Source organism: Falco biarmicus, chromosome 7 (assembly GCF_023638135.1).
Source record: "Falco biarmicus isolate bFalBia1 chromosome 7, bFalBia1.pri, whole genome shotgun sequence".
NCBI lineage: Eukaryota > Metazoa > Chordata > Aves > Falconiformes > Falconidae > Falco > Falco biarmicus.
In genome coordinates, this window is record NC_079294.1 from 3,684,838 (window position 1) to 3,704,663 (window position 19,826).

The following is a 19,826-nucleotide window of genomic DNA, read 5'->3' on the forward strand; positions in this document are numbered from 1 at the left end:
TGTGAGGGGACACGGCCAGGACAGGTGACCTGAACGGGCCAAAGGGGTATTCCATACCATGGGACGTCATGGTTGGTATAGAAACTGGGGGAAGAAGAAGGAAGGGGGGGACATTTGGCATTGTGGCGTTTGTCTTCCCGAGTAACTGTTATATGTGCTGGAGCCCTGCTGTGCTGGGGGTGGCTGAGCACCTCCTGCCATGGACCATAGTGAATAAATTCCTTGCTTTGCGTTGCTTGAATGTGTAGCTTTTGCTTTACCTATTAAATAGTTCTTATCTCAACCCTCAAGTTTTGCATTCCTTTCCGATTCTCCTCCCCATCCCTCGGGGCAAGGAGAAGCGAGCGAGTGGCTGTGTGGTTCTGGGTTGCCGGCACCACGGCAGGGAGAAAGGCAAAGAGCTGGAAATGGTAAGAGGCAGAGAGAGAGAAGCTTGGTTCCTTTGCACTGATTTTATGGAACTGAGTCACAGCTGGGAACATTCGGGAAGGACCAGTTTGCTTTGAAAGGCAGTCGGTTTAGCTGCTGTTGCTGAGCGAGGTCTGCATTTCTCTCTGAGAGGCAATGGATTGCATGATATGATCTACAAGCACCTAGAGAATATGTACCAAAGGGCATCTCAAAAGTGAACTTAGAGCAATTGGGCTGAATGTGCCAGATGCCGGTGAGAGATTTATTCCTGTACTTTGGGGGTTGCTGTATTTAGCTCTATCTTCCTTTGGACTGTGAAGCTGCAATGAAAGCCAAATGTGTATGTCGCCACGACACAATATGGTGCATTTCTAGAAATCCCAAAGCAAATGCTCAGCAGGCTGGTGTGCCTGCCTGGCTTGATGTGGTGCTGTGTGGGATGTAGGACAGTGACCAGGAAGCAGCATAGCTACCCAGCTTCTGCTCTGTGCTTAGGTCATTCAAGCACTAGCTGGGAGTCTCTGTACTTTTGTTTGTGGAGCTTTATTTGTGGACATGTGATCACATCCAGTGTGGCAACTGGGAAGTCCTAGCCGATCACAAAATTGTTCCTTCCGTGATGTTCCCATAGCTATCCTATTTTTTCATTTCAAATGGGATATATATATATATATATCTATATATCTCCTATTTTTTCTTTAGTTAGCATAAAATATAAATAACAATCAATTATTAATTGTCTAGGAACTAAAATCCTTGGCTGACTAGCTCCAGTTGACTTCACAAACAGGATTTGTATTTACCACTCTTCTTGCTGCTTCTAACATCAGCTGTTCCCACGGGGGAATGTTTTCCTGTGGCGGTTATTGCTACAAGGACGATATTTATGGATCTCTTTGTGGTGTTGCTCCTCTACTCAGTTGCTTTGTATCTTTTGTCATTTGCCTACACCTTGTACCTTTCTTCCACCTTAACAACTATTCAGGTCCGTCGTATGTTCAGCTTTTGTGTGCAGAGGACGCTACCATACTTTGAGCAGGTATTAATAAGTTTAAATCTCAGCTGTTCCCACGGTCCTAGAAATTTCCCCTTGGAGCCTATACCGACTTGCATAGGATATGGTAAGGCATGCATAAGGCTGATCTGTTGCCTCTTTCTTTGCAGCATGCTATTGATGCTGATAATGCAGGAGTCAGTCCCATAGGAAATTCCTCTAACAACAGCAGTCACTGGGACCTTGGAAGTGCCTTTTTCTTTGCTGGAACAGTCATCACAACTATAGGTATGTTTATTGTTTATCTTTCAAAATGCATAGTCACACTGAGACCTGGCTCATGAAATACATTTGAGGAAGGCAGATCACAAAGAAATCAGGTGGCTGAACTGTATTGCTCTCAGTTCTTGGAAGGCGTGCTGGTGGTATGTGGCAAGGGCATTGCGCCTCTGCGTAAATATCAGGAGCTGTTTACACATTTAGGGTAGAATAGCAAAGCTGAAGTGAAAACAGGTAGCGCTGATGTAGCTAAGGCTTTCTAACCCTGTTCTGGATGTAGTTGCAGGTGGCCTTAGTTTTCATGAAAAAGATTGAAAGCCAGTACCCAATGAAATAACTATCCTATGGTTGTTGGGAATTTGGATTTTAATATTACAGATGTATTTAGCCGTAAGGGTAACCTTCTTCCTAAGTATATCAATTAATTTTGGCTTATGCTCTGAATTTTGATAGAAGCAATTCTTCTCATACCCTACTCTGTATAGCTGGAAATGTATTTATGTAAGTATCACATCCTGTTTAAAATCCTTCCTCACCTTCATACTAATAATTGGAAAGAATTCCATGAATTGTACATTGTGTAAAAAAATTCTTTTTTTTTTTTTTTTTTTCATTCTGGAATTTCTGGCCTTGAAATATTGACACATTTCTCTGCATTAGATGAAGGGTATACTGAACTGCTCCATTTACTTTTCTTGAACCAATAATTTTAGTAAGTTCATTATTCAGGCCCTTATCATCTGTCCCCCCTATACACTGTGTCTAATATGCTTAGTCTCTCAATCTGTGAATGCTGGCCTCAGATATGCTAAGGTTTTTATCCTCTCCTCCTCTGTGAGCCAGTTCCTCTCTTGAAGACTGTCCAGGCAGCTGGGATTTCAGAAGGTGGTCTGAAGGAAAGAAAATTAGAAACTCACAGTATTGATGATAAAGTTTATCTGCTGATAATCATACAGTGATTTTGTGATTTTAAGCTTGATTTCAATGCTGTCATGGTTAGAGGTCAAGAGCTCTGATTATTTGGAAATCACTGGGGAAGCATTGCTTTTTATTTGTGTTGCCTTTAAGTATTCTTCTGCTTTAAATATTGGATGAAGTGCTTCTCCGTATCACAGCTGTGATGCACACACTGGTGGCTGTATAGACAAATAGTCTGACAGTCACATAACCTTCCTTAAAGTGTGAGGATCTGACTGAATTCTGCAAGTTCTAGGTGCAGGTAACACCACACCACAAAGCCTGTGGCAGTTACAAGACTTGCTGTGGCGATCATCTCGAAGAGCAGAGGCTGTGCCTTTGGCTGTGCCTCTTTGTTGCTGGTGAGGGTGAAAAAGCAGTTGCATAGGGCATGCTCCTCCCTGTGCTCCCCTACGTACTAAGCTACATTACCACGTATTTTTAACGGTAGCATAAAACCAGTGGGTGGCGAGAAAGAAAACATTTCTGAATCAAATGTAAGAAAAACCCTCCCTTAATATTTGTTTACTCAATAGGCCCAAGTGACAAGCTTTTAAACTACTCATTAAAATAAATGCCACTATGTAGGCATGGTTTATGTAGGCATATTCATTGACATCTGCTATTTAAATAACTTTTTGAAAAGAGCTTGGATTTTTGCCCATATTTGCTTTAAATTCTCCATGAGTGAGATTTTTATAGGCTGCGTAAAGTCTACGTATTTTGTCTGGGCATGAAAATGATTTTATTTTATCCACCAGAGCCCTGTTAGGGCTCCTCTTAGGCAGACACTCAGCAGGCTACCTGGTCAACCTCAGTCCGCAGTCCTGTGGAGCCTGGATTTTCTTGGAGAGCTCTGGGATGATGGATGCGGCCATGGAAAGGACTGTGGGTTGTGGGGGAGGGAGCACTGTGTGTCAGCCTAGTCCTTTCACCATCCCATGGCAGGAGGTATATCCAGTGCCAGTGTCACATACCTAACAGGATCAGGACCTGGGAGCCCAGCCTTAATTCCCAAGGACCAGGAGGAATTGCTGTAGGTGAAGCAAACACTTAGATCTCCATCCCTCTGGATGCTCTGCATTTCCACTTTATTTCGTCAGTGACTTGTGATTGTGTGGTCATTTTTAATATTCAAACAATTATGTATAGCCAGAATACAAATGTCTATAACATTTCAATAAAGGTACCTGATCCTAAAGAAAAGGGTGCAAATATGACTGCCACAATTGCTATTATTTCTCTTTAACATTAACATTTTAACAGAAATACCGTGGCTACTGGGGTCAGAATGCTCTATGTACATTCCTAAGGTTAAACTCACACGGGTGGTGGAGGGAAGGAAAGTGCCTGAACAAACTGTGGTGACTACATGTACTTTACTGCATAGGACAGGTGGAGAGCTGTCTTTCTCCCAGTATCAGATGTTTCCAGTATTTTACCTGGAGTCACAAGGCTGGGAATCAAACCCAAATGTGCTTGGGCCATGAGAGTTTTTGCTCAGGATGTGCAGCTGGATAATTATGTCTTGATCAGGATCTGTCATCTTTTCAACAGCCCCAGGTTACCTTAGCAGAGGATGACAGGCAGGCATGCATGCAGCTTTATTACAGCATCAATAAAGATTTGTAAATATAAATGGAGTAGGATCTTCAGAGGGAAGGCTTAAAAAACTTCCCTGGTAAAAGCTATTTATAAACCTCACAGAAGACAAATGTTAGGCTTTTTATTGCCAGCCTGAAAGGGAAACTAAATAAAGAGTTCAGGAGCAGAATTGCGTGGTGTGGGTACGGTTTGGAGGCTGCAGTGTAATGAGTCAGTGTGATGAGGGGGTGAGGAAATTCTGAGCTTACCACTGCAAACGAGCCTGGTCAGGTGAATCCCATCAAGAGGTCATTGGCACGGCCCAAGAGGAGCAGCAGCATGCAGGCGCTAGGCTGGCAAAGAGGGGTTCTTGTGCCTTTGTAAGTCAAGCTAAATTAATTAACCAAGCAACTTTAGATAGGACCTGAATCTATAGAAACTGTGGGTAATGGAGGGTACAAGAAGAACTGAATCACAGGGGATAGTTTATGTGGGAAATGACGTTGTGCCATGGAAAGCCTGTGAACAGGAATTGCATGTGGCAGGAACAGTAGTTTTTCTAAACCCATTAGTTTTCCTAAAAAGCCATGTGTAAGTTCTGAGAGCCTGACAATGGTTTTTCTCCTCAGGGTACGGGAACATTGCCCCAAGCACTGTTGGAGGCAAGGTTTTCTGCATCTTGTATGCCATTTTTGGGATTCCACTGTTTGGCTTCTTGCTGGCTGGGATTGGAGACCAACTTGGAACCATCTTCGGGAAGGGTATCGCAAGGGTGGAAAAGGTTTTCCGAGTAAGTTCACTGTCAGTTTTTTTGCTTGTGTTGTATAACATGCTTTTAATTCTGTTGCTATTGCTTGCAGTCCTTTTTACATGTTGGGCACCATGAAATATTTACATGTCTAGTTGAGATGATGCTGAATGTCCTTAGAGGCCTCTGTAGTCAGCGCAAAGGAATAGATTTCTCTAAATGGTGTTGCAGGGGTTATCAATCAGGCTTTGAATTTCCTTCCTGAGGCTGTCTCTGGGGAGCGTGTCTCCTGAGCTAGGTTCTTTACAAGGACTGGTTGTAAAACAGTCTTCAAAAAACTCACAGGTTGTTTGGACATGTATGTCCACTCATTGAAAACAGAGGGAAGGAGTGTGACTTCTGGAGGAACAGGGATGCAGAGTAGGTCCTGTATTTGTCCAGTATTACTGACAAAACCTGAAAGACTTGGACAGCAGGGTTACTGGAGTGAATGTGAACTCGGGAAGAGAGACGGACGAGCGATAGGCTTTCGCTGCGAGAGGGCAGATGTGCTGGAGTAAATCTGCAACTGAAAGAACTGGCATAATGCCACTGCCTGGGATCGTCTTCATGGTATTTGCTTGCCCTGTCTCCTGTGGATACACCCTACACTAGGTTTCTGTATAGACTTTCTCATATGTAATTTCCCTCCATGTTGCCAGTACCCTCTATTTTTGAGTCCGTATCACTGTAAGCAGTTCTTCTGCAAGCAGTGCTGCAGACCTGGCAAATGCTGTTTTGCTAATTTGCCAATGGTTCACTTCAGGGATTCTCTCTTTGAAGCAGAACTTCTAGAAGTGACCTGTGTGATGCTTCCCTTGGAGGCGGCATAACTGGAGGTAAGTCTTTCCAGGGACGGAGTGGGTGAAAAGCTGTCCAAGCTCTTTAGTTTAATAGGCATCTTTTTCTAAAACATTCCGACAGATGAGAGCAAATTACTTGTAACTGTTTTTGAAAGGAAGTAATTAAGTATTAGACTGGCATATGAGCAATTTCCCTTTTGATTAAATTACTGTGAAGTGTCCCCAGACTAGCCATAAGAGTATCTCTCAGGATAAATGTGGAAAAAGGTGACTGGTGATTATGGGAGAGTAAGCGTGTATGTGCCTGACTGGGGAGCACTTGAAAATGGCCCACATCTTCATGAAATGAAAATGTTATTGAAAGGTGGCTCGTGTTGGGCTTGCAAAACCAGAAGTAGATAAGATCCCTAGTTTCTTTTTCAGTTAGCTTTTATACCTGCTTCACCTTCCAACCTACTTCTGCCCAAGAAAAACTACAGTCCTGAAGTCATGATATGAATTGAGAGTCAGAAATTCTTTGATTGTCAGCGGTAGTATTGTTTTTTAGGTGATGTAGACAAGACTGTTAAACCGTCAGCATGATAATTTATGAATAAAATAATGCATGCTCTATTTGAAGTATTTTATGATTCACCAATGAATGCTGATACTAAGGTTTCGTACTGAATATAGCCCTTCGGCACATAATGGGAGTTCTTTTGGTACTCGGAGTGCTCCTTCCTTTTCTTGAGTTAAAGCACTTGCTTGTTGTTTATAACCATCTGAACTATTTCTTTTCCTTCTTGGTATCTTGTCAGCTTCCAAAGCAATTTAGACATCTGTGGTCCCCTTGTTTAGCCAAGATGTATGCTTTTTGATTCTCATAAATACATTATATCAGTTCTTTTGTGATTTGGTGGAGGGGGTTTACACATAATTTCCTTCAATGTTCCTAGTAGTGAGGTTCAGCTATTTGAAATATTCCTGATACAGTTTGCAATTTATGTGCATCTTAGTAAGTAGTCTTAATATCAGTGGTTTCACTTTAAATGATTATTACATAACATTTGATGTATTATATATGATCATTAGTAATTATACATATATACTTCATATTGTTAGCTAATGCAGAATATAATAATCATTATAATTTTAGTAATGATGTAATTTATTACCACATTGTGTTTACATTGTTAGGCTCCAGAAATATTTCTGGAGCCTAATCTGATGAACCTACAAGTGGAGTAACAGCTCTTGATGTAATCCTGAGCAGTGAACTAAATCTGGTTTGATGTGTAACTCTTATTTCTTGCTTTATAACTCTCTCCGTAACAAACTCAAATTCAACATGTTTGTGGGTGTAAAGCAATCTGCTACAGCCTTTAAAGAGAGGACATAAAAATTAGGTTTAGGTTAGGAGGAAACTCAGAAGAGCAAAGAGGCTAAAAAGATACTGAGAAGTGTAATACCATGTTGCGTAGTGTGACTCTCAAATGTTTTGGTGCTGGCTGGGGGGTCACTGAGTGTGTATCAATGATCTAGGGATAGAACGGATTTTCAGAAAGCTTTTGACAAGTTTTCTCATCAAAGGCTATACGGAGATGAAGCTGTGATGTGGTAAGAGAGCAGGTTTCACATGCCAGTATGTATTTAAAGGGTAAATGGAGATTAGGAATAGATAGTAGCATTGTTGGTGTGATTCTACTGGAGTTCTCAGTGGGATTTTACTATTTTAACAGAGACGGCCTGGAATGGTTCAGACAAGAAGATGGATATGCAGGTGGCATTGTCTGCAAATTATGTCTCCAGGTGTTTCAGGGTAGCTAAAATGAAAGCTGCAAAAGGATGATAAGATGATAAATGGAATCTGGTGTTGGTGATACAAAATAATGTGTATTTCTTAAGTTTGAGGAAAGAAATCCTAATATACAGAGATAGCATCAAATTTCACTACTCCAAAAGGGACCTGGGATTGCTATTGATGGTTATCTGAAAATAACACCATGAAACTTAGGAGCAGTTAAAAAGGGAGAAAAAGAGTGTCAGCAAAGGAATCGAAACCGAACAAACCCATGGTGTGCTTGCACCATGAATATCACGTGCAGTTCTAATTATCCTGTTTTGAAAAGAAATTAACAGAAATTAAAATCAGTTCTAGGTCTGCTCCCACCCCCCCAGCCTTCTAGCTGTGTCTCTAAGATGGTATTCACTAGCTACCTGTATTATTTGCCTTCTAGCGGGTCCTCACGGGCACTTTGGGACAGTCCAGCTTGTACCTTGGGGAAGGGAATGGGAAGAAACTTTGCGTGTACCCTGGGCTTTATAATATATCCGCCTTCCACGTGTATGTGCCTCAACACGCTGCTTCTGTTCATCCCCTTCACCCGTAGGGATGTTACGGGGCTGGTGTCAGGGCAGCCGAGGGTTCCTGACATCCTTGCAGTTATGGTCATGTGTACGGGTGGATGGAATTTGAAGGCAGCTTGACCTGGCGTTGTGGTTAGGGTGCTTTTTGAGGCCAGGCAAGAGGTAGTACGCATACGCTGGCAGGTGGCAAGGAGAGGCAGGTTTCTCTGTCGGCACAGCAATCTTTTCACCCAACGCGTTTCCCTAACAGGTCTCTTGCTCTGTCCAACAGTGTGACTGTGCACATGGAGCCCATGCCACACGAGGGATCGCTTGCCCCTGGCGTCCCCCAGCATAGCTGGAAAGATGAAAGGAAGATTCCTCCCACAGGAGTTGTGCTAGTGCCCTTCTGCTGCCGCTGACATGACCTGTGCGGAGCCCCACCAAACTTACATTAATTAACAGCACAAATTAGAGCTTAAGAATGCCACGTTTAGCTATTGCAGCGATCAGCCCACGCACTCTGTGGGAAATTTAAGAACAATTTGGACTCCATGAAGGGGCAAAGAGATCTGCTCTTAGCAAATACACGCTACCCCCACAGTATTGACAGAATATTTCAGCAGAAAGGCGGGACACACGCCACTGCTTATTTTGTAATCCAAAATGTTGCTGCTGTTTTGCTGTGTAGATAACCAGGAAAACAACTCTTCATTCGTGACTAGTAAGGCTGGAAGTATTTCATTGCAAAATAATGCTTTGCAAGCCCAGGAACTTTTCATTTTAGGAAAGGGAGGCGCTGGCAGAGCGATGCTGCCTAGGATACGGGAAGGTATCCCCATCACCACGTGTTGGCTGGGCTATGCCATCTGTCCTACTGGAGTAATTGTGTTTAGTACAAGTAAATAAACATCAATCAGGTCAGAGATGTAAACCAAAGCATCCCCCGTGCAAGCCCTACCTACTCAGCTACCGATTCTTCCCATATGTCCCATCTTCAATAATCCGGGGCAGAACCTGGTTACTAGTCTGTTCTCACGTGCGTGCAGGGGTAGTTCCCAGAGAATGGGTACGTACACGGTCACCAGATCCACTATATGCACTGGTCATTCAGTATCTGGGCTCAGTGATGGACCCATTTTCCCAGCTCATGTGAGACAACCATGTACAGACTCAAAATCTAATTTAAAAAGTTAGTAATTCTTATAAATAATTTTCATCTGGAAAAGCTTTCCAGACATTGCAGAAATGAAATATGCATTTGAAGGTGACCTAAACCCATAAAAGTAGTATTGTTACCTTACATGTGTGAGGGATCTTATGGGAATGTTTCTGTAATAAATGGCAGAACAAACCCTGTTCTGGTTTGCTCTGCACACACAGAGGCTGCAAGCGCCTAAAGATAGAAAGGAAAGCACTTCACAGGCGGCGTACACGGCTACAGAATGCAGCAGCTGTCATTATTGTGAGTTAAATATAGGCTAAATTCAGATAGTCTTTTTTTCAAACCTTGTAACGAGGGTTTAGATTCTCACTAGAAGGAGATGGGATGAGCATAACCTGACAGATCTTCCCTCATCTTGCTGGTCAGTACAGATGCATGTGGGCATTCAGCCTAGGCACAACGTGCTTCTGGGAGCGCTCCAGGATTTTCTGGCTTCTGAAGTGAAGCCACTACAAGTGGATCCTGGGCTTGGTTACTGCTCTCACTCCTCTGGCTTGCAGCGTGAGGCGGGGGCCAGGTCTGGCAGCACAGCTGGTAGGGTGTGAATTGCAATACAGGGATGTGAGTGAGCAGCCGGAGACGTGGATGGTGGCGAGGCTGCACCCCCGACGCTCATGGCTCAAGCAAATACGCGATGTGCAGAAACACGGCGCCTCTGCACAGCTCACACCTCACCAAACCAGGGGCTTCTCTGCACAGGCACATCTGCTACCTCGCTTTTGGGTTTTCAACTTGAAGAACCTGTTTGCCCATTGGAAATGGTGTGTTTTAGATGTAAGGGACATACAAGTATTATGAAAATGATATACATCGTTTTTTCTTTTTCTGAAAGACAGCAGTAGGCACTGCCTTAACCTTGGAACAGTCCTAGAAAAGTAGTTCTTAGCTGGAAGATGGGGCTGGGGCAGCAGTAAGCGAAGTCCCACTGAGCTGCTGGAAAGCTTTCTTTTAGAAACTGCCAAAGCTTTACCTTTTCTAAACTTCGTTGTTTGTCTTTCTGAATACATCAGATCTACCCTAGCTACATTTTCTTTTCAAAATTCAACTTCTTTTTTGAGAATTTTGGCTTCTCAGATCTCTTTTGTTACTGTGCAAGTGACAGGAATGGTCTTTACAAATTCTTGATCTGAAAAGGACTGGGAAACATGTCCTGGGAAAACAACTTTGTACAAGAGAGTAGCTGTGCAAAGGAGAACACTTAAAAATACAGTTGTCTGTCTTGGTCTCCCCTCTGTCCGTCCATTTGCTCTGTTACCTCTCCCCTTGCTCCCTTTCCCCCGCTTCCCTCCCTTGGCTCCCATCCAACCTGTAGCATTATACCTGACACCAGTGCAGGACTGGTGAGCGAGTTCTCAGCAAGGTTTGCTGTTCAGAGAAGTTGTTTGAGGTTTCCTTGAAGTCCCACCTTTACTTCTCCTTCTCCTAGAGCAATGCCATAGGCCAGGGACCCCCTCTGCTTACTGCCAGGCAGCACCCACCCTGCGCTCTCTGCCAGCCCCAAATTGGCATTGATGCTGCTCATTCTTTGGCAGCTGGATCAAACCTTCAGATGAGAGAGTTCCCCAAACCAGAAATATGAATCCAGATCACTGCTTAGGCAAACCAGTGAAATAATTCAGGATTTGCAATGTTGTTACTGAATTCAAAATGTGGGACATGGTTAATAAATAGATAAATGTATTATAACCTAAGTGATACGTTGGCTAGTAAGATCCTACTCGTAGTTCTGAATATATGGCCTGATGCCTGCATTTCTGAGCAGATTAATTTGATGGAAAAGCTTCCTCTCCACCTCCTGACATCTAATCAAAATATACCCAAAATCAAACAATCTTTTTTATTTCATTTTATTGCATTTCATTACTAGCCTGCATCAGTGTGTTATTACATCAGCTGCATTTTATCCCCGCTGAGGATATTAACACCCAATCTTTTCTTTTTAATATAGTGTTATTCATTGTGATTTTCTATAAGGATTTTTTTTTTTAATCCATTCAAGAACTTCCACAGTGGGACGGTCCAGTGCAATGATCGATCTCCTATCTGCTGGCATCCTGTCCCTGGGCAGAGCTGTCAGGATGGAGTGTGAAATTCAACTTGCTGGGGCACATCCATGGTATTATTCCAAAATGATATGAGTTTTATGAGCTGAAATTTCAGTGTTCACAGCTTAGCCTGATGATTTTCTGGGTCATTTCCACCCAAACAAAATGGCTGAGAAATATAAAAATCAGTCACCAGAAAGGAATCGTACATTTCCATGATCTAGTAAGAATTTCTTATTGTTGTAGCAGGACAGTAGATCTAATTACATTCTGTTATTTGTTATTAGCATTTGGATACCATAGAAGCCAGCCAGGGCCTTGGTGTACTGAGACTCTGTAAAAAGGCTGATTTGTAAACAGTGTTTTTAAATGAACAGGAAAATATATAGGGAGAGAAAAGGATGCAACAGTAGCAAATGGCAGGTTGATGGTGAAGCAGAAAGTTTTGGAGGGGAGAAGCCAGGTAGAAACTGAAGACAAAATACGGCTGTATGAATTTGGAAGAAATGGTTAGGGGTGATGGAAATTAAGTGGAGCTGATGTGAAGATGCTGCTAGAAGAATGGGAAAGTAGGGGCAAACAGCCATTCATTCAGGAGGACTACAAGGATGCCGTAAGGCTATGCAGGAAGAAAATTAGATAAGCCAAAGCCCAGCTAGAACTTAATCTGGCTGCTGCCATAAAAGACAATTAAAGATGTTTTTATAAATACATTAGCAACAAAAGGAGGGCTAAGAAGACATGGCTTAGTGTTGGGCTTAGCAGTGCTGGGTTTACAGTTGGACTCGATGATCCTAAAGATCTTTTCCAGCCTAAATGATTCTATGGCAGAGGAAATATTCCCTCATAATTCCCAGAATTCCCCTTCACTAGCAAAAGTAACATTTCTTATAAACTTGGGAAGTTACCTGCAGGAACACGTTGAGGAAGAAATGATGGAAATGCTTTCCTCCTAGACAAGATCACCTTGTTACAGAAAGACCACAGGCGATGTAGCCTAGGAAAGCAGCATGCAGAGCACACAATATGCTGACTTGAAACATTTTTCATTTGATTCCCTCGATTCTGTGCCTCTCTCACTAGTTGGGAATTTGGCTCTTTGAAGCAGCTTCTGTTTTGCTCCCCATGCAGCAGAATAACTTGCTCAGGATAAAAATAACCTGTGTGGTGAGAGCTTGTACAGATAAAAAGAGGTGTTTTAGAGCACTGACTTACCAACCCAGAACAAATGGGTGTAAACTGTCCCAGCTCACTATCTGCTCTTTTGCCTGTAACGCCTTAAAGGTCCATCTGAAAGTCATGGTTTCATGAGCAAGGTTTTCCTGAGCAAAGGATTTCTTTACATGTGTAGGTACTTCTGTGACTATTTCAGGTGGGTATGCACCTGAAAGTACATTTCAAACCTGAGTGTCCTGAAATTTATGGGCAATTTAAACCAAAACCTAGATCCAGATCTGAATTTTGCCGTTAGTTAACACTAAGGTTATGGATACATGCATAGCCAAATACTAGCAGAAGAGATCTGCAGGCAATGTTATCCTTCATAATACTCATAAAGCATATTTGGCTAAAAATGGACTTTACAACATAAGAATAATAAAAAACCTAGATACACTCTAGTGCTTGCCAGCAATATGTCCACAGTGCCTTATGAATCTGGGGAGTAGTTTAATACCATTTTCATTTCCTCTCTTTTAAATCCGAAGACATGCTTTTTGTAAATTAGCTGATGATAAAAGTGAAATTAAGAAATGCAGGTACTGTAAGAAAGCAAAAATTGCAGGAGCTGTGTAGGCTCTATACAAAAAGTGTGGCAGAACGAGCAGCCTGGGAGAGCCGTGTCCAGGAGCTGAGCACAGACACACCAGTCAGCAAATGTTCTGCCTCTTTTTATTTCAGTTTGCCTTCCTCATTAAACTTTATTTAGAGCATAAGTAACTGTCTAAAAACACAGTTAGTGCTGAGATGTTGGATTCTTTGGAACAATTTGTCTCTAGCAATGTCAGGCTGATGTGCTCTCCTCAGGGATGTAAGACTTCAGCACAATGACTTGTTAAGCATATGGGAGTTCAGGGAGGGTATGTCCCACCACGCTGGAGTGGGCTGTGAACCACTTCTGAGGGGTGCAGTCCTCCCTCCATCCTCTTGAAAAGGAGTTTTGCTATGCAGAACATGATGGGGTGTGGTGAGGAAGCACATTTCAAACCTTTCAAAAACTACTGCCTGACAACTGTTTAAGTCAAAATGCTGAGCACTCCTGAAATCGAGGACTTGGTTGTACAAGATGTGTGCTCCAGGTTGGAAAACTCTGGATGCATTTTCCTCTAGTTCATCAGTGACGTCTGTTACAAAGAGGATTCCTAGTCTCTCTGTACTCTACGAACGTATTCCTCTCTCTGCTCCTTCCTGGCTAGACTCCTTCAATGCTCTTCTTAACAAGAGTTGTTCTAATTGTTTTTCTTGGATGTAAAGCAGTCCAGACCCAGGGCCATCTGGACGCTGCCCTGTAGCATGGCCAGCAATGGCACAAGTGCGACTGTAGGCTCTTACAAAGTTCAGCTGGAGGATGAAAGGCAGGAGTGGTAAATTTACAATGCCTGTCTCTGAAATGCTTTTCTCCTTGAGATACTGCAGGCCACATCTCTTTTTATGTTTCTAATCGGTGCTTTAATTACGGTGATGGGAAGATAGCAGGAAGTTTTATTTTTGCTTTTGATGATCACCTGCTTTAGTAGTCCTCATGCTCCCGTGCCAATAGGCAAATGATAATCCTATGGGTGACCTAAACAACTAATGGTGCAGGCTATGACTTTGCTAAATGCAGTGACTCTTCATCCACCTGAGGCAAACTTGTCTCAGAATTGTATTTTAGGTTCAACCACTGCCTTGTGGTATGGTCTTGATGTTGGTTTTACTCTCTGGATCACTTTTCCCCTCCATTATACTGAGCTGCAGGAAAGCATCTTTTTCTGCACAGTGCTGAGATAGTAAGCTACTATTAAAATATTCATCCCAAAATCTATGGATCCCAGCTTTTGGCATTTTATTTCCTCTAACTGGGTATTTAATTCAGTTAGCAATGCTTACAGCTAATGGGCTTCAGGGGAAGTGACCTAAGTGCAGCAAACCTTTTGCTGATTTGTTCTTATCCACTGTTTTTTGTTGCCAAGTTTATAGTCTAAAGCTTACGTGGGCTGGCTATGGAGCATATCTTTCTCTAATCCTGCAAGTCAACAGCCTCTTGCAAATGGGCATATAATTTAAGGGTTAATATTAACCTGAACAGTTTAAGTTCAGATCTCGATGTTTCTGAAAGGTCTTTTAAGCATGTTTTATCAACAATGTCTGTTAGGCCTGTAAGGGCTGGCGAGAAGCATAGCAGCAGCCTGAGCATCCTTCAGAGAGAGGATCGTGAAGGATTTGAAGTGAATCTACCTCCAAAGAGAGCCCCAGGTGGTGGCTGAGCATGGCGGTAGTTGAAAGGGCATTCCTGGGACTGCTAGAAAGAGAAGGAAGCAGCTCTAAGAAGGGAAAACATTTCAACACCAGGAAGAGATAATAATTGCTCCAATTTTAGAATCAAATCAGTCTCGCTAAAAAGGTGATAGTATAGATGGAGAAGGAAAGTCTATCCTAAAACCAGGTTTTAAAACTAGCTTAAATCTAGAGTATAGTGTTATCTGGAAATCTCAAGTCAGATCCAGTGCACCAAACCTGAAACCCAATACACACTGAAGTCATCCCCCAAAATAATTTACGCTGGTAGTACTGGACACCTCTGTCCAGGGCTGTCAGGCACTGCGCAGTGGACCTGGTGGCCACAGGATTCTTCAGAGGAAACTTGTACTGTGTTGCCTGCTTGTGTGAAGCCTTTTAATATCTTTTCATTACTTTTTTTCTTCATTGTTTAAAATTATTAGAGGTCCAAACCTTCAATAATTCTTCTTACTGGGGTCATACTCTTGTCACTGAACTGCAACGCTCATGAGATTTTACGGCTCTTAAAACCAGAACATTGTATAAAAACTAGTTGGGAATCCATGATTGATACAAAGACGCTATTTATCACTGTTGCCCTGGTTTCAGCTGGGATAGAGTTAATTTTCTTGCTAGTAGCTGGTGCAGCGCTGTGTTTTGGGTTTGATATGAGAACGATGCTGACAGCACCCTGATGGTTTAGCTGTTGCTGAGCAGGGCTCACCCTCAGTCAAGGGCTTTTCAGTTCCCCCCTGCTCTGTGAGGAGGGGCACAAGGAGCCGGGTGGGAGCACGGCCAGGGCAGCTGACCCCAACTGGCCAGGGGGACATTCCATACCATAGAGCATCATGCCCAGTATAGAAACCGGGGGCAGTTGGCTGGAGGGGGCTGATCGCTGCTAGGGGACTGGCTGGGCATCAGTCAGCTGGGGATGAGCAACTGCACTGAGCATCACTTGGGGTTTTTTTTGTGTTGTTTTTTTCTCCCCTTGGATTTTATTCCTCTCTCCCTCTCCTCTTCATTACAACTATCAGTGTTATCGTTGTCATTACTATTATTGGTTTTGTTATTATTATTGTTATTTGGTTTATTTTATTTCAGTTATTAAACTGTTCTTATCTCAACTGACAGGTTTTACGTATATTCACTTCTCCTCCCCATCCCACCACAGGGAGGGGAGGGAGCCAGCAGCTGGGGCTAAGCCACAACTCTTCAGTTATCTGTCTGTATTACAGTAAAATGTTATCGTTAATTTTTCATTTGGGAAACGATTTTCATTACATTTCTTTCTGATTGTGAATATACTGCAGCTACTGTGGTATATTAACCCAAATTCCTCTGTTATCTTAAAAAAAAAAAAAAAAAAAAGAAGCGTTTTCTTCATCTGCTTTAGCTTTTCTTTGTAGAGTGCCTAATATTTTAGCACCTGATTGAATGTTTACACAGAATTAATTAATAAATCAAAGACAGGTGTAGTAGGCAATTAGTGGTTAAAAAACTGATTTAAGTGCAAGGTAAGAGAGTATTTGGCAACTGACCCTGAGTAGAAGTGTTTCCAAACCCTTCTGTGGATGATGGATCGATCTACGGATGATGATTTATCATCCTTGAAGAACATGAAAGCAATAGAGTAATGATGAAGTAAGTTTTCAGGAAGGAGTTTTCTTCCACTGTTAATTTTTATGTACTCAGGCTATTTTTTTATGTACATCAGGGATTATCTCTGGAATATGATCTCTGTCTGTTTGCCAGCTATTGTTCCAGCTATCCATTTCTTTTGTGTTTTCTATGGTGAAAAAAGACGAGCGCTATTTCTTTCTTGACATCAAAGCCCAATCTTTGCCACTTCTCGTTTGGCTGGAAACCAGGTTAGTATTCAGAATGATCTCAGTATAAGCACTGGCAAAGAGTTACATTTCCATGCACGGCTTGAACCCCAATTTTCTTGTTAAGGAACTGAGCTAAACAGTCCATCTTTATGGTTTGAAATGTTTGGGAGCCACTATTCTGAAGTGTTAAACTATACCTGCCCGCTTCCTGCTGAAATTAGTATTAGTCAGATAACTTTTAATTGCAGCAAAGTGCACTGGAAATAAACCCCGTGAGTCTCAAGCAATTATTTCTCATGCAACACAAGACAAACAGGAGCTAAAAGCATGACTAAGGATTTACTGAGCAGCTAGGGTGTCTTGGATACTCTGTATGAAGCTTAAAAGATAAGATATTTCAATGGAAGCTGCTGATTAATGGCAAAACACGTCAACTTTTCAACCATCAGCCTGAAAGTTAAACTCCTTCCTAAGCACTAATGGCGAATAGCCTCCTTTTGTTATTGCTTTAAGTTTTGGTCATATTGCTGGGGAAACTTCTCTGTGTTCCTGACAGTGCAGTGTTGAAATACCAAATCCTATGTGCCAGGGTCTTGATGCAGGTGTTGCCACCTCTGGAAGTGTGATTTATAGCCTAAAGAAAACCCTAACCCCAAGATTTGCAACATAAGGAGTAAAGGAAACGCAAGACGGATGCAACTGCAACAGTTCACTATGTAATATCTAGACCGCTAATAATACAGTGATTGTTGATTCCCACCCCCCTCAACAAATACATAGAGCCATTCTAGTCAGTGTCCTTCAGAATATCCTCCAAAACTCCTGTGGGCAACTTTGGAGGAAGCATCAGAGACTTAGTGTGATGGGGGTGATGGAGCTTGAAAGGCAACAGATAGGAATTCTTAATGAGGATACCTGAACATGCTGCCTCATTCCAGGCATAAGGATATGCTGTTTTCGCACTTCAGAGATGCTGCTTCAAGGTTATGAACAGGTGGGATGGAGGTGACAAATTTAGTGGTGGTGGTGGATGGAGGTGGAGAATTAGTCCTGAACATGTTATGTTGCTTTATGCATTTAACCTTCATCTTTTAGGACTGTTAAGCTATTGTGTTAACCACTCTAACAGAATTTACATGTTCATGTTTTCCCTCGACACGTACAGGTGTCATTGTGGCAATAAGAGCTGAGCCATGAGACGAAGTATTTGATGCACCCTTCACCCTGTGCCAGACCTTTCCCTTTGAGGGGGATCCTTGGCCCCCTTTTCCCTTTGCAAAAAAGAAGTGGCAGCTCCTGCAAAATGTTGGAGAAGGCTGGCGGGAGCAGTGGGAGAGTTGTGGCATGGAGAGACGCTTCTAGGGGTGAGACATTTTCCACTCTTCCCATGCTTTTGCCCAGGGGAAGATGCTCTACCTTCCTCCTTTTACTTTCCATCTACTCTTCTGGGATTTGTATCCCACCTAGAGTAAAACCCACTCGCTGTGGTCTAGTTACCCAAGAGAACACTGGTTTCTTGGCTAGTCACAAATAGCGTTTTCCTCTAGAAAGACTGCAATATTGTCATCTTTTTACTGTTAATACCTGTAAGAAATCTCACGGTAAATACAAAATATGCTTTGGAGGCTTCTGCAAGAATTTCTTGCAGAGAATGATTTATGCTCTTGTATCCAAGAAGGGCAAGGGAAGGCTGCTTGGCCATTATTCCAAACTAAGCAGAAACTGAGACCTGCAGTCTAGAAACAGGCACAACCAGTCCAGCCTGAAGATCCCTGTTTCAAAAGGTTGGTGCTTAACCTTTCAGTTAGTCCAACAAAATATCCGCTCTAGCCTACGGATGCTGATGGTGTTAAATTCCTAATCACTAGGGAATTGTTGTGAAAACTCAGTAGTGTGAAGGAATTGGGATGCTTTATTCTGCTGTAGAGGAACAAAACAATAACAGTACAAAAAATAGAAGAGTAGAGAAATTCAACATTCTTTTTTTTGGCTCTTTTGGGGCTTTTAAGAGGAGATATTTCTAACATGAATTTCAGTTTTCTTTTCCTTGCTAAGTCTTTGAAAGTGGCCATGTCATGCAATGGATAGCTAAATCTCCCATTTATGTAGCTACACTGATTGTCTTTCTCTGTCTCAGTACCTTTCTTAATTAGGTGCTGAGCATATACTCATAAATCTAGCCTTGCTGCTGTGTGGCACTCTTCTTTGCACTATCATAATCCCATTTTATTTTTTCCCCCTGAACTGCGCTGAGGAACAGGATGAAAGCATTGACTCAACACTGACCAAAATCAGTGTTACCAGCAATGGCAAGGTAAAACCCATTCAGGTACAGGGAAATGAGGTGGAACAATGATTATTAAGCCATTCTTGCACTCCCTGAGAGAGGCGAATATAGGTGTAACTCAGAAGGGACTAGAAGGAAGGAAGGAGCGATACATTCCAAATTCAGCCTCTGTGAGCATCCTTTGAAACTGCTTCAGTCTATGCCACGAACCTCTGTTGCCCTTTGTCTGCTCCGATGTCTGAGAAAAGCATCTATGTATCTACCTCTCTATGTACCTATCTATAGGGATCCTTCTTATTCAACATTTAGTTTTTCTTGGGCTGGCTACAGCTCAGCTAGAACAGAGGTTGGGGCTCATTATTGTTATTTGTGTTTCTTCAGTAGCATAATAATCAAATTGAAAAATTAGTTGGTGCATATCAGAAAGCCCTACATGTGCTTCCTAGAGAGAAGAAGATTGGAAAGGGGTATGTGAAGCCTGGAATATATCCGAGCCAGTGTTTCTGTATTTTTATAACACAGTCTCAGTATTCACATTATGACTGCAGCAAGATCCGTGCCTAGAGATTTTAAAAAAATAACATTAGAGAAAGCTGCTCCTCTGTGAGAATCTTGCTGCATATTCCATCTGGGTCTAGACAAACACCCCGCAGAAGTGTGGTTTTATAGGGAAAAATAGCAATGTAAAAAAATATCCGCTTTCCTCTGACCTGTGCCGTGTGTGTATTCAGGATTGTCTCTCCCAAGCTTAGTAACAAGTGTGAGCACTTACAGCTTTTTATATCTGTCTCCCCTACAGTACTTATTACTGGTAAGAAATAGG

The 19,826-nt window shown here is 42.3% G+C and overlaps 1 protein-coding gene across 1 annotated transcript in view; it reads left to right on the forward strand.

The window, feature by feature from the left end:
- KCNK10 (potassium two pore domain channel subfamily K member 10) overlaps positions 1-19,826 on the forward strand; it is a 65,712-nt gene that overhangs the window by 33,539 nt on the left and 12,347 nt on the right. The window contains exons 3-4 of the mRNA XM_056346669.1: positions 1,576-1,693; positions 4,855-5,015. Of these exons, the coding sequence (XP_056202644.1) occupies positions 1,576-1,693; positions 4,855-5,015 (279 nt within the window). The remainder of the gene's footprint in view (positions 1-1,575; positions 1,694-4,854; positions 5,016-19,826) is intronic.